The sequence below is a fragment of the Zonotrichia leucophrys genome, chromosome Z (assembly GCF_028769735.1).
Source record: "Zonotrichia leucophrys gambelii isolate GWCS_2022_RI chromosome Z, RI_Zleu_2.0, whole genome shotgun sequence".
NCBI classification, from domain to species: domain Eukaryota; kingdom Metazoa; phylum Chordata; class Aves; order Passeriformes; family Passerellidae; genus Zonotrichia; species Zonotrichia leucophrys.
Window position 1 is genome coordinate 12,426,619 of NC_088200.1, and position 13,948 is coordinate 12,440,566.

At 39.6% G+C, this 13,948-nt stretch overlaps 1 protein-coding gene across 4 annotated transcripts in view; it reads right to left on the minus strand.

The window, feature by feature from the left end:
- Positions 1-1,425: 1,425 nt before the first annotated feature.
- Positions 1,426-13,948, minus strand: part of LOC135459460 (leukemia inhibitory factor receptor-like) — a 53,308-nt gene continuing 40,785 nt past the window's right edge. For 3 of the 4 annotated variants that reach the window (XM_064735540.1, XM_064735541.1, XM_064735542.1), the window contains exons 15-20: positions 13,702-13,803; positions 11,992-12,159; positions 11,185-11,346; positions 10,089-10,182; positions 9,468-9,546; positions 1,426-8,796 (exon numbers count right to left, since the gene is read on the minus strand). In XM_064735540.1, coding sequence (XP_064591610.1) covers positions 8,158-8,796; positions 9,468-9,546; positions 10,089-10,182; positions 11,185-11,346; positions 11,992-12,159; positions 13,702-13,803 — 1,244 coding nt within the window. In that variant the 3' untranslated portion in view covers positions 1,426-8,157. The remainder of the gene's footprint in view (positions 8,797-9,467; positions 9,547-10,088; positions 10,183-11,184; positions 11,347-11,991; positions 12,160-13,701; positions 13,804-13,948) is intronic. The other variant, XM_064735543.1, reaches the window with a different exon arrangement.

Below are 13,948 nucleotides of genomic sequence, written 5' to 3' on the forward strand. Positions count from 1 at the left end.
TATTTGTGTGTTGAGAGAAGCTTTTGGTGGTTGTAGATCCAGGGGAGTGTGTACTTTGATGCCACATTGGGAGCAACCAGCACTGGCAGCAAAGGGAGAGTCAAACAGAAGATAAGATTGTGTGCTGGAACCAGACAGAAAACATGGGATGGTCTGACTCCCTCTCTCCACTCTCATTGTGATGGTGACATATGGGACAGTTCATGGTCCCTGCAAAAAACCTCCTGTGTTCATGGTCCTCTGCTGCTGCTGTGCGTCTCTATGATGATTGTATCTACTCATTCCAGCTGCCCAGGAGCTGTGTTAAATGTACAGCCCAGCTGGGTTAACCTGGTTTTGCCAAGCATTGAATTAGCTATATCTGATCACGTGCAGTATCTTCAGAAGATATTGCAAAGCCATCATCCTGTTAATTCTTTTAGACCTGAGACACAGATGGAGCGAGTCCTGTCTGGAGCTCTTCCCTGGTGTCCCTGCCCTGACCAGAGCAGTAGCAGGGCTGGAGAGGGCAGCTGTGGGTTTCACTTTTGGAACAATCAAACTTCCCTCATTCCCACAGCTCCAAGTGTCTTTTCAGAGCAGCACTCTTCAATCCCACTAAAAGAGCTGAATCCCACATCGCCCCAGCGCTCGGAGGAGCTCCCACACCCTGCCCAGTTGCTGTCACATCCAAATGCACCAATCTGCTGTTGTGACGCAAGGAATTGACTCTGACTTTCAAGGATGCCTCCAAAGAGACGGAGAGAGCACAATGCCATCATTCCACGATGGTTTTTTTGTGACGTGCTATGGTGCAGCACCTGTCATTACGCACATTGCTAGGCTCAGGTGTCCTTCCCAAGTAAAGGTGCTGTGGGTTGGATGAGCCACAAAATTCTTTGGCTGTCACAAAGATACATCACGAATGACAAGCCATCATAAACAGCCTCAAACATAAGGCCCATCACCATTAGCTGGTCATCTCAGTTCCACTAAAGCACGCTGAGAAAGTGTCCTACACCACCCAAACCAACCCCAGAAACAGCCTAGGCCCTTCATCCTGCCACTCCATCCCACGCGGAGTCTGCAGGGGCTGATGTCTGCACACCCCCAGCCCAGGCGTGCAGGGGGATCGCACACCAAACCCCAGCTCTGTTGGAGCCACAAGCCAAGGAGGACACAGGTAAGTGACCTGGACTTTTTCCTGTCCCTGCATTGTACACCAAGAACAGGAGGGCTTTAGTGGCCCCTGGAAATGGTAGGGTCTGTTGTGCTGAGGAGTATTTGTTACCCTCCACTCTGCCTATCAGGAAGCCAAGGCTGTGCTTGCTAGATCCTGTGGTTGTTTGCTCTGGCACAAAATTCAAATAACTCTGTTTGTACTGGGGCATGAGCAGAATTTAACTCTTAAAAAATAAACGGGAAAGCAAAGAATATGAAGACATATAAGAGTGTAAGAAAATATATTTATTAAATTTCATGGCAATACTATGGCAGAATTGTTAAACACATGCTTACTTTTAGACACCCAAGGAATACAACAGGAGTTACATCAAGCAAGCAAACTAGGTTTAAAATGTATGCAAAGTTGTATCTTAGTGTTAGATTACTCTTAAATGTCAACTGCCACACTGAAATAGTATATCCCCAACATGATCCCATGCTTCCTTTTTTAAGCATGCATTTGTTTAACTGCTTAGCTGATAAATTTTCATATTGATACACTTTGTTGAATCAGTATTTTACTTGGCATGCTACAGCTTTATTAAAGTGCCTTGTGATGATTTTGCTAAAATTGTGAAAGAAGTAATTTTTCAATAGCAGACTTGGAAGCTGGAAAATTTCAGTATCATTCAGCAACAAAAATATGCTGAATGACTTATTAGATTTAGTGTGTTATGAAGACTATTTTTTCAGCTCAATCTACTGATTTATTCTCAGCATTAACTTCTATAGATGACTATGTCAAATTGGCAAACAATATTTTCACTAGTATTAAACAAAAGTCCATTAAAATCTTCATAAAAACAGAACATAAAAAACATCTCTAAGCAAATTATTTATGCTGTAAAAAATATGGTATAAAAAGAGCTAAAAAAACATTGAACCTATTCACAGTATATGTTTAAAGTTACAGCATTATAGTACAATGTTGTGTGTTTTTTTCAGGTGACCTGTATGATTCCACCAGTTCTGATATTTTGTGTGCCCCAACAGGCTCAAAGTTCAAATTGCTGTTACCTTCAAGTAGGATTTCAGATATGATGATTCAGTTGTCTTCTCTTTTTGTTATCCCCAGCTTTACAAACTTTTGACATGGTATCAAAACGTAAAATGTTTCCAAAGCCATTCTTGAACCACATTTAGAAAAATGGACAGAGTGGCATTCAAGGATTCTTTTTTTATTGTGTTACTACTAAAGGATGCGACCTTTCTATTTTACTTTGCCCTGCTCGAGCTACTAATTTTTAAAGTTTTCTTAATCCACGTAATGAAAAAGTGAAATTTTCACTTTTTGCTTTGTTCTGTGGTTAGTCTTACTCCCTACCTTTTGCACAACATGAGACCAAGTGAGCTGCAAAGGTACTGACCCTTCTAGTGGAAGTTGTCCATAAATCTCCACTGAAGCTTGCTTTCAGTCAAAATGCAGATTTGGGACTGTCCTAGAAATTTTGTTGGGTATCAAATTGAAAACCAAGGATTTCATCTGCTCTGGTGCACCACAAAGTCACCTGGACAGTGCTGTCACAGAAGAGAGTGAGACTGGAGAGGGATTAACCCCATCCTCTCATGAAACACCCTGCCATTAGACCACCTCACCTGCATGGGCAGGCTGAGCCCCTGCCCTCCAAAACCCAGAATTCCTCTTGAGGTTTTTTTTTGTTTCAGTTGTAAAAGCAGAAGGAATTAACAGATGTTTTTGTGGGGGAGAAGTATTGTCATGCACACTGGGACAATTTATAAAGTTACAGAGAGCCTGCCAATATCATCTGAGGTTTGTTTGTATAACATGCTAAAAGGAAACAAACACTGGTTATCTGAGAAGCACTGGGAAAAATCCAGAGTTATATAAATGAGGGAGGGGAAAGAAAATGGTGGTGGAAGAAACTATTTTACAGCTCCTATCAAGATATCTAAGACAGTCTTAAACTGGAATAAAGGGAATAAAACACTTAAACACTTTTAAATCCTTGTCTAGCATTCGGGGTCTGGGACTGTGTTTCCAGGCTGGCTAAGGAATAGACAAGGGGAAAAAACCAACAAATATTGCCAACAGCATCTTTGAGCCTCATCCACAGAGGGCACCATTCAGTGCAAGCACCACAAGTGTTGCAAAGTGTGTTGGGAGGAGCACAAGACAGCAGGTGCTTCCTCCAGACAAAACTGTCTCAGAAAGTATATATTCATGTACAGGACTCCAAAAAAATCACTTTGGCAATTGTAAGCCGACTTCCTCTGCCATATGCACCTAGGCACGTGATGATGCAAGCACATGTGTGCGTAAAGGGTTAGGACTTAGTGTCATAAATATTAAATGCCATTTGCACTGAAGTCTTCATCAAAGTCTGTGGCAGAATATAAGATGCTATTTACATGGGAAGCTCTTCACAGATTTATGGTACACCGAGCCTTTGTTAGCAATCTCATTCTTTAAATGTTACATTTTTCTAATATCTGTCAAATTATGTTACTATATTTCTATCTACTTGTAGGGGTACAAGTATTCTATTTACAAAGCAGTATTTATTTAAAAACAGGGCACACAATTTATCATTGCCTTTTCAGAGTGGTGTCTAATCACCTTCTCTCTCCAGTGCACCCAATCACTTTCCTTTTTGCTCCTATTCATGTTCAACTGAGTGAACTCATGACCACAGGAAACACCACAGCACTCAGCTTTACCCAGCTGAACCTATCAACAACAACATAAAAAGGTGATTTGAAAATGCCTCTCCAGAGCAGCCTAAAGCTTGAGGTCAGCAGGAGCGTGCTGCTGCCACGTTCCTGGCAAAGTCAAGTTCTGGTCCCCCACACAAACCAAAGGTGAAGAAACGTGGCAGATCTGCCAATTGTGCCATGACAAGCAGCACAGCGACTGGCTCCCTTTGGAAATGGTTTAAACATGAAAGCAGCAATTAGGGATAATAAAGACAGCAAATGTCAGTTATCAGGTTCTAGGTCTGCCTATACAGCCACTGCACAGCAGGGGAGGTAATTCACTGCCTGCCTGTAATATTAGCTTGCTATTTTGTTGATATATTAACTAGTAGTTCTGTGAGGTATATCACATGCAGATCTACCATCCCAAAATCTAACACAAACGTGAGATCCCACATCTCGGGCACGTCAGAAAACCAAAAATAATGAATGTGTCAAAAAGGAGAGTGCACAACGATACATCAAATGTGACTGATGTTCCACACGTACAGTGAACAGTACAAAAACCCATTACAAAACTTAAATTGTCACATATGACAGTCATGGCTCAAAAATAAAAAGCAGCAGAACCGACAACTTTCTTCAGAAAGCAACTGCTTGGCATTAATACCCTACATCTCCAAACACTGATCCTGGAGGACTGAAGTTAGGCATGACACAATCCCTTCTGGAAGTTGTTGGATTTTGCTTTTTGTTTGGTTCTTTTTAATTTTTTTTTTAAAGCTGCACTTTCTACTCTTCTAAAAAATGAAGTAAAAAGGCAAAAGAACTAAAAATAAATGTTCAATAAAGGGTAAGATTTTCCACAAAAGGATGGTAAGGAAATGCTGTTTAAACTTTAGGATTCCTAAGATATTTTTCAGAAAAGAAACTTGTCCGAAGAGGCTCATCAGGAAGCTAGAAGGCACTAGTACAAAGAATCTGATCCCCTCTGAAACTTACAACTGTTATCAAAGCATTTAGAGGCTATGAGAGAGCACCATGCTTTGAAAGAGTATTTGGTTCAAAGACATTCCTAAAGATGCTTCACTGGTTTAACATGGCACTTGGGCTCAGAAAGCAAGTCTGTTCCCTGACTCTCCTGGTCATTCATCCCTACTGCTCCGTGTACCTAGGGGTGGCTGATCACCTTAGCAGCACCTCTCCCCGTGCATCTGAATTCACTGCTGAAGATCTGAGACAGGCATTTGAAAGGCAGCACTGAATAGGCTCAAAGGAAACCACAGAGGTGAAGCAGCTGAGCTTTCAAGTGCTGGAAGGACAACTGTTTACTGGCTCATCAGCACTAAGTGACAATGACAGCTACAGATACTGCACACGCTTGTGTCTCTCCCACATCTGCCCCACTCTCCTTACTGAAGCTATTCCTGTTAAAGGACCTTTCTGACCTGCACCCTGAAAGTCAGAACACCAGGTATATCGTCAAGAATTAGAAAAAAAAAAAAAAGAGATTAATAACTAGGTCAGAGGGAGTTTATAAGATCAACATTGAGGCAGAATATACATTTGTGGAGCCTTTCCTTACCTAATCACTAAGAAATGAAGCAATTTAAAATGTTGTTGTCTTTACTGAATAGGAGGAGCAGCACATTGGAAACCTGAGTATGTGATGCTTACGTGTAAGTGATTCACCATATGAACACTGACAATGGTCCTGAACTGCTTCCTGTGAGAGCTCTGTGTGTTCTCTGCAGCTGCCTTGATTTCCAGTCTCCAAATTAAAAATTGCCAGTACTCTCAAATAGCAGTTTGATTTTGTTTCTTGCAATACACAGCCATATGAAAAGCACAGTTATTCTTCATGGTCAGCTGTTCTGCTACAGAGGGTGTTTTTTTCAGTTGGATCACCATGCAATACTGATTGCTCCTCTGTACTGAGAATCTGCTCTATTAAAAAAACCCTAAGCACTACCCATACACGCTGTCCATGACATCATCTGCTTTCAATTAAAAGCATATAGCAGCAAAAGCTAAAATCCATCTTAGGAGATGGACACATTAAGCCAAATCTATACTAGTGAAATGAAATATTCTAGAAAAAAATAATTATGAAAAACAGTTGTTACTATTAGGATTTAGCCTCCTCCCAGCTATCAGTCACAAAGGGCTTAACTGCTTCCTTTCATATGTTAATGTTCTAAGTAATATGCTATGACACTTCTCTTGTGTTGATGCTGGGTCACAAATGGACGTCACTGCCTGTGTTTCCACTTGCAACCTGCTAACTCAAAGACTCAACAGATGAATCCTATGAGCACTTTCTGTCCTTTCAGAGGCACCTCGCACTCTGCCGGACCTGCAGACCAATCTGGTTTTCACGACTTCACAGCTCACTAGTCCGGGAGGCACACACAGGAGGCTGTTACCTATTATGGTAATTATTTAGTGCTTTGCCTTTTTGTCAGTTCTGAAACACCTCTACACTTTCGTTCTGTGGAGATGGCAGAGACATGCCAGCCTCTGAAACTGAACCACCCATTGCTGTGACTAGGTTTAACCTTATGCTTGGTTTTATTTTGATGGCCAGATCATGTGGTTTGGAGACCAAACGTCTGTCAGGTCACATTCTCCCGGTCTACTCTCACACCTTTACAACTAGCAGCCTAGACAATTCAGTCTCCTAATCTGTTTTCTTTAGAAAACCATTCCCATGTCTTATTTATTTAAAAAAAACCCCTCAAAAACCAAACAGCAATCCAAACCCCAAACAAAGCACAGTAGCTAACGAAATGGAGATTAAAAAAAAATTGGTTAGAACTTTATGGAGACCCTTTTTGATCAAGCTCATCTGATGCCTCCCCACTGTTTTACAGCAAGAAACAGGTAAATTTCTCAAAAGTTTCTCCTGTAAGCTAGTGAAATTCATGTATGCCACAGCCTGAAATTTACACAGTGAAATGTTACAGTTACAGTTGTCTAGAGATGCACATGGGAAAACAAGCATTTTAAAAGATGATTGTTCTAAACACTCCTTTAAGCACACAAATGTACATAATTTAAGCTTTCTTTGCATCACATATCTGGTAAAGGAGAGGTAGAATTAGTGGCACTAGAACCTCCCTGGGTTTCTCCCTGCCACTAGAGAAATCCTACCTTGTACTCCCAGGTAGGATTTGTACAGAAGGTCCTGTTGGGTTGACACATAAGATCAAAGATCAGTCAGGCAGCAGGTAATACAAAGCTAATACAATAAAGATCATCCAAAAAGCAATTTCTCCTCAAGGACCTAGTCCTACTACCTCCAATTTCATGTGCCAAACTGCTTCAGCAGCTAAGGTGAGTAGACAGAGATTTCCCCATGGCTTACATTACTGCATAGTGCAAAGACTGCTAAACACTGAGGGTGAATGGACTACTGTACCACTTCAAAGCAGGAGATCTGGAGCAGAAGCTATGAAATACAAAATGTATTAGTGCAATACATTAGGCAAGATTAACTCTTTAACCAAAAGATTGAAAAAATATAGAGCATTCTAAGATATTTTTTAAAAAAAGGAAGTTTTAAACTTTATGCAGTTCTTGTTGAGGTTTCAATCAGTGTTACACTTCTTTTCCCCAAGTTTGTACCCCTGAGTCAAACATTTAATAGACATTGTACAGTAGGTACAGAAATTAGTGTCTAGTCAAAAAGCAACAGATTTGAATGGCCATTGCTTTCTAAGTGTTAAACAGTGACAATACCTTCCATACAGGAGAAGAAAAAAAATTAGCACTCTCATTTGTTCATTGTTTATAACTAGGTAAAAGATCTCAACAGTTTCCAGCCACATTGTTTCCGCGTCTTAGGCTGAGATTTGCTATAAATTAAACCTTCAGTAAGGAAATCTGTTGGTGCTGCATCATTTGAGTCTGCACGGTTGAGAACAACTACAACAAAGCAAAGCAATCTTTCCAAGTTATAAATTGCATGAGACCATGTTTATCTTGGAGCACTGTGGGAAGGTAGGCAGAGTTCTTTGACTATAATTATCAGGGGCTGTAAATTCAAAACCCCATATATCCAATATATTTTACTAGACTAATAACTAAATTGTTATAATTTTGTCCTCTCAGCCTCTATTACAATGGAATATTAACACTTTGACTAACTTAAACATGGTAACATTCAGCTCACTAGAACTTCTGCTGACTGTCTCCAAGAATAATTCATGCCTTTTGCATTTTCTTCTTCCTTTCTTAACAATACCAGGCATAAAAGCTTATTCAGAAGGCAGGTTCACGTGCAATGAGGACTCACTGTTAATCATTTGGTTTGTTCTGAAAAAAGTGTGTGAAGGACCACCCTGTGTTAATGGGTTTAGGAGAGTCTTCATCATCTTTTGGGGGAAGAAGAAACTGTCGGGAATTAATTGAACATGGGCTCCCAAAAGATGCATTTTCATTGTTGCTTTCAACTGATCCGGGAGAGTCCGGAGTGCCCATGTTCCACGCGTTTGTGTTTGCTTGAGGTCTGTAACCTGCAGTTTTATCCAATTCTTCCTCCACAGGTGAATGGCCCTCTATTTTCAGAGCACTGATAGAGAGTTGCATTTGTGGCTTATAGCCTGCTGTAGTCACTAAGTCTATTTCTGGCTCCTCCTCTGGTTTAATTTGAGGCTGATACATTGACTGGATGTCAATGTAAACCACCTGAGATGACCCCCCAGGTTCATCTGTAGGGGGATTTGAGATCTCCTCTTCAATGATAGGGGGGCAGTAGGAGACAACAACGTGGTTTTCCATTTCTGAGTCAGAGCCATCTTCAGGCACAGTGGTCTCTGCTGCTGGGGACATCATCTCTGTGTCTTCAATCTTTGGAGCTGTGGACTGTGTTTCCACCACTTCAACACTGTTGGGGGTGCACGGGTTCATTTCCAGTGTTTTAAGTGTCTTATTCCCCTGAAATGAGAAAAAGGAGAAGGGGGAGACACTAAGTTAAAAGATCTAGAAAACCTGAAAGCAACAAGTTGCTGAAATTACAGCAGTTTGGTGGCTTGTGGATTGTACTCCATCCCATGGCCACTAGTATGATACATTAAAAAGAAAGAAGTGCTTATAATTTTCTGGATCACATTCCTGTAAATGTTAGAAGTATTTTATGCAAATTAAAGAGACTTGAGATCTTGCAGCATATTTTTAAGAACTTTCTCCAAATCTTGTCTTTGTACAACCCATTTCTGTAGGCTGTTTAAATACTCTGCTCATCTCAGCTAATGTATCTACTGGGATAATGGGATATGGCAGATCTCCATACTTCCTGCTTCTTCTAATTCTTCAACTAAGATGCCTGTGTTACTCTTGTATTCTTATCAGGTACTGACACTTCTCATTAGCTGGAAGAAGAGAAATGCAACAATCCTTTCCTAGCTCAAACATTGCAATTAACTACATTAACAGCAACAAAGCTCTAGATACCACCTGACAAAAGTTACTCAGTAAATTGGCTTGTTTCCCCCTGCCACTGAGTTTTTTCCTACAATTGGAACAGATGAGTCAAAGTTTGCAAAAGAATTCTTTAACTGGTTTTATCTTTTAGAAGCTTAAAATACTAGATTTAAAATAAGGGTTACCTCACAGATGTTCCTCTGAAACTGCAGTGCCTTACTGTTCTCAGGATTTGGGATTTCTGGATAAAATGTTTCTTTAATCCTTTAAAGAGAAAGAATAAACTATTATAAAGATAGCAAGGCCTGAAACAGATTGTGAATACACAAAAGGAGTCAGGACACTTCCCTTTAACTCAGAATACTGAAGACATCTGGTGCAAAGATTTAGTGTGTTAAACTTTCACTGAGTATAATGGAAAAAACAGCAACCCCCTTTTTTTTTTAAGCTGGGAATTTAATATGCCACATTTACTAAAAGCTGAAGATGATATGCCTATCTTTGTTTGTAGAGGGCACACAAATTACAGTATGTCGCCAGCTTATTTCCATTTGGGAACTGTTTATAAACGGTGCTCACTGGAACAGAGGCTCCTGCAAAAGCTTTTTGCATTCCTCCCTCTGACCTCTCTCCAACTCAGTTTCTCCCTCACTTTCCACATGGTATTTTTGCCACCCACCTTTGAGCAAAGCCCACTAACATCTTTGGGTATATAGAGAAAACAGGGAGTAACTAAAATCATGGAAAACCCTAGCACTGAAGCAAACACTTCCAGGAAAAGATGAGAACCCGAGGCAGGCAGTTACCATTCCCTCTTTCGGTAGCAGAAGATGCTGGCCAACACTCCAAGCAGCACCACCACTGCAACGGGGATGAGAATTGCAATGATTAATCCTACAGCTGGGGGATAAGAAAAAGAGGAGGCAGTAAATATATATCCAATATAATCAGTAAGTTTTATGGCTTTTCTAATATTCCCCCAATTAAAAGATCATTCCATTAAACTCAGCTAGTGCAGTGATCTGCAAACAGTGACCTACACCATCACCCTTCCCCTTTGCTGGAATTCACAGATTCAGTGATAACTACAAGAATCAGCAGGTATTTCTCTCTGTTTAATTACAGCAAGCTCCATGTGCAGCACAAGACTCATTGATACAGTGATTCTGCTCTTATTAAGCACTTGCATTGCATTTTCATGCTACCTGAGCATTGCATTTTCATGCTACCTGAGCTGGCCAAGTTTCTGGTAATGGCTCTTCCAGGCCAACAACTAATTGCATAAACAGCATTGTCTTTTATATGTTTTACAATGCTTCCAGTCCCTGAGCTTTAGCTCCAATAGATCTCTACCGCCTTCTTCCATTGATATTAAATGCTTCAAGCTTGATTTTAATGTTGCACCCCAGTGTTTAGTCCTTCATAGGAAACACTTTTTTTCTTATTTTCTAAAGTCCATCTCTTTCTTGTAATTGTATTTTTGGGTTTACTTCTGTTAATGGATCAGTAAAACTGAATTCAAAACTGTTTTCAACTTTAAAACTGATAAATATTTCCACAATGTCTTTCTTCCCACCATGTATTAGCAGATATTCATAATGGGAAACCTGACAAAAACAACTGGCTGTCTGAGAAAACTAAGCTCAGACTCTACTATATTTAGTAGTAGGTTAGAAGTTATTTTTTATGCATACATTACTATGAACTATGAAGTAGCTATAATAGAAAAGGATCTTTCCCTCACTCTGAACTGCATTTTTGCATTTATAAATAACCAACTAAATAAAGATAAAAATTAGACTGCACACCCAAACCTACAGGACCAGAATAAACCAACAAAATAAGCTCAGCTTTATATACATTGTACAGCCCATGTGCTAAAGACAGGGATAATCAACTTACAGTCTTCCTTTGTCACCACATAGAGGCTGTTTGGAGGGCTCAATCCACCAGCAGTGTAGGCTTGTAGTTCCAGCTGGTAACTCGTTTTGCCTTGAAGATCAAGTATTTTCATAGACTTCTTTGTTAAGTCAGTGATATTGTTAACTTTAAGTTCTGGATTCCCTGATTGTTTGGAAGCAGTAAGAAAAGCATAACTTCATAAGAAAGGATTCAAAAAGACAACCTCAGCTTTAGCAAAACTGTCTTGAAGTGAGGAGATGAAACCAGAAGAACAGTCTGTGTAAAGAAAACTGAAATAAAGAACCCTAGCAATGCTGCTGGCTTACACAGCACCAAGCAGCACAGGAGGGTGGTGCTGCTGCTGCTGCAGATTGACTACATCTCCTTACCCTCCTGAGTGTCCTCTTATGAATGCCAGTCAGGCTTCAGTCCTGACAGGACAGGCACTGGAAGAATGTTAAATTTATTTAAACCTATTAAATATAGCCTTGTAACCTCCCCACCTCATCTCCCCAGGGTATCTGAGCACAGGACAGCATGACACATTGCCACTTAGTCACTGCATTACTTTATGGCCTCAGTGAGACAAGATTTTCTCCAACTTTTGCTTTATATTAGAAAACAACTGGGCTAATCACACAAAGGCATTTTAAATGCCTTTGTCACATATCAGGAGCAAATTATAACAGTGAGTAATGCAACCGAATTATTATTAAAGCATCTTTTGTATTAAAGTGAACTTAAATTATTAAAAAATAAAAAGGAATGATGTAAGCAAGGAAGTTGCAATCTACACAATTAACTTACCTGATTCTGAAAGTCTAGGCTTTAAAGTATCTTTTTCACCTTTTGCAAAGGAAAGAAGATATCCTTTTAGAAATCCTCGGCATTCTTCAATAGGAATGTCTTCCCACTTTACCAAGATAGAATCTGAAGAAGTTTCTTCAACAATAAAATTTGGTGCAGTTTTTGGAGCTGTCGAGAGAGTTATGAAGGAAAAAAAAAGTAAGAAATTACCTTATTACAAAATGCTGAAACCATGTAAGTATTTAAATCAGTTTTATTTTGGAGCTAGCATTTTCCAACCTTTTCCTCAAGACTCCTCACTGTAAAAGTACATGTGAAAGACTTAGCAGGAGTCTATAAAAATACAGCAATGTTGGACTGATTGTTAATCATTACTGCAGTATTATATACTAAGCCGTGCTAGAGGAAAAAATTCTCTGCGGTCAGTCGTCTTACAGACCCATTCCCTTCTTCCTGCAACAAAACCCTAAAGATTGTATAAACTATCAGAGGATAGATGTTAGCTTTTACACACTTTAACTCATAGCCTGTCTTAAAAAAAAAAAACAAAAACAAACTACACAATTTTACCAGAACCACTCTTAGCAGTTTACACAAGTTATTATGTATTATATATTATTATTCCAATACCTGAGGCCTACTGAAAGTGTTACAGCAGATAATGTATACAGCCATGTATAATGTCAGGACACTTGGCTTTAAACCACCATGGCTAAACTCATGTTTAAGAATGCATCCATTTTTCTCTTGATGGTTATCTGTCCAAAGGCAAATCTGAAGTTTCGAATGAATCTATGCTCTTGTGCATTTCTCAGTTCCTAATAAGTTTTCTCTGCATGCTCAACGCATTATTAGTCCCTCAAAGTCTTTATATCTTGAAAGCTTCTGTTTGATCTGTTCATAACACACATGGAAAACTCTTCTGGGAAACCTTTCAGAATTTTTGGAGAAATACAAATGGCTGACAATTGAGTTTCTGGTAAAATTGCCTTAACCTCACCTTCAACCTTAGCAATGAAGTAAACAACACCATTTCCAAGGACTCAGATTATGTCAGCAGTTCAGTTTTCTAGGCAAACTATTTTAGCAGAAAACACATTAAACTTCAAAGTGAAATCGGTGCTGTAGTTACAATACAATACAGCTATGGTGTTAAAGGCTAAAGTCATGTCCAAACACCTGGGAACAGAAAGCATTCAGACACTAATGCATCTTCAGGCCAGCAAAGCTCAGCACTGGGTCAAACCCCAGTTACCCAGACAGGGCTGGTGTGGGACAGAATACAATTCTCAAAGTGGTTGTGCTCTAGGATCTAGTTTGGATCTATGAAGTGGTTTCATTTCAACACAGAAATGTTATGGATACTTTTTACATTTTTTGAGCTATACTAAATGTGCTCAGAAGTTGGACTTGATGAATCAGAAAAGTTGCCTCTTCTTGTGTAGAAGGGACCACAGCCATCTGGTTCAAATTATGACTGAATTGCTGTGACACTGTGCCACCACACAAGCTGGAGAACACAGGGTTATTGCATACGCTTGGAACTGCAAGTGGCTGGAGAAATGTGTTACAGTTATACACAGAGAACAAACAGAAGTCAGCAGTACTGCATGGAGGTTCTGGTCTCAGCCTCCTACCAACACTGAGCTAAAAAACAGACACAGACTAAGTTCACTTTTCAGAGATCCTGAGTGATAAAAGTGCACTTACGCAGCTCTTTCATATAGCCAGTTATGTTTTTCAGCAATTGATATCCCGTGGATTTGCAGCCATACAGAGAAAAGTTGTATCTCACGCCAGGTTTGAAGAGAGCTGCAAGAGAAAACTGCTGTAAGAATATTTCACTTCAGAAAAACAATGCTTTTAGATTTCACGTGATGCAGATATATAAATACATATTAAAAAATTACAAAGTATTTTAATAAATTAAAATTTATTTATTTTAATAAATAAAATT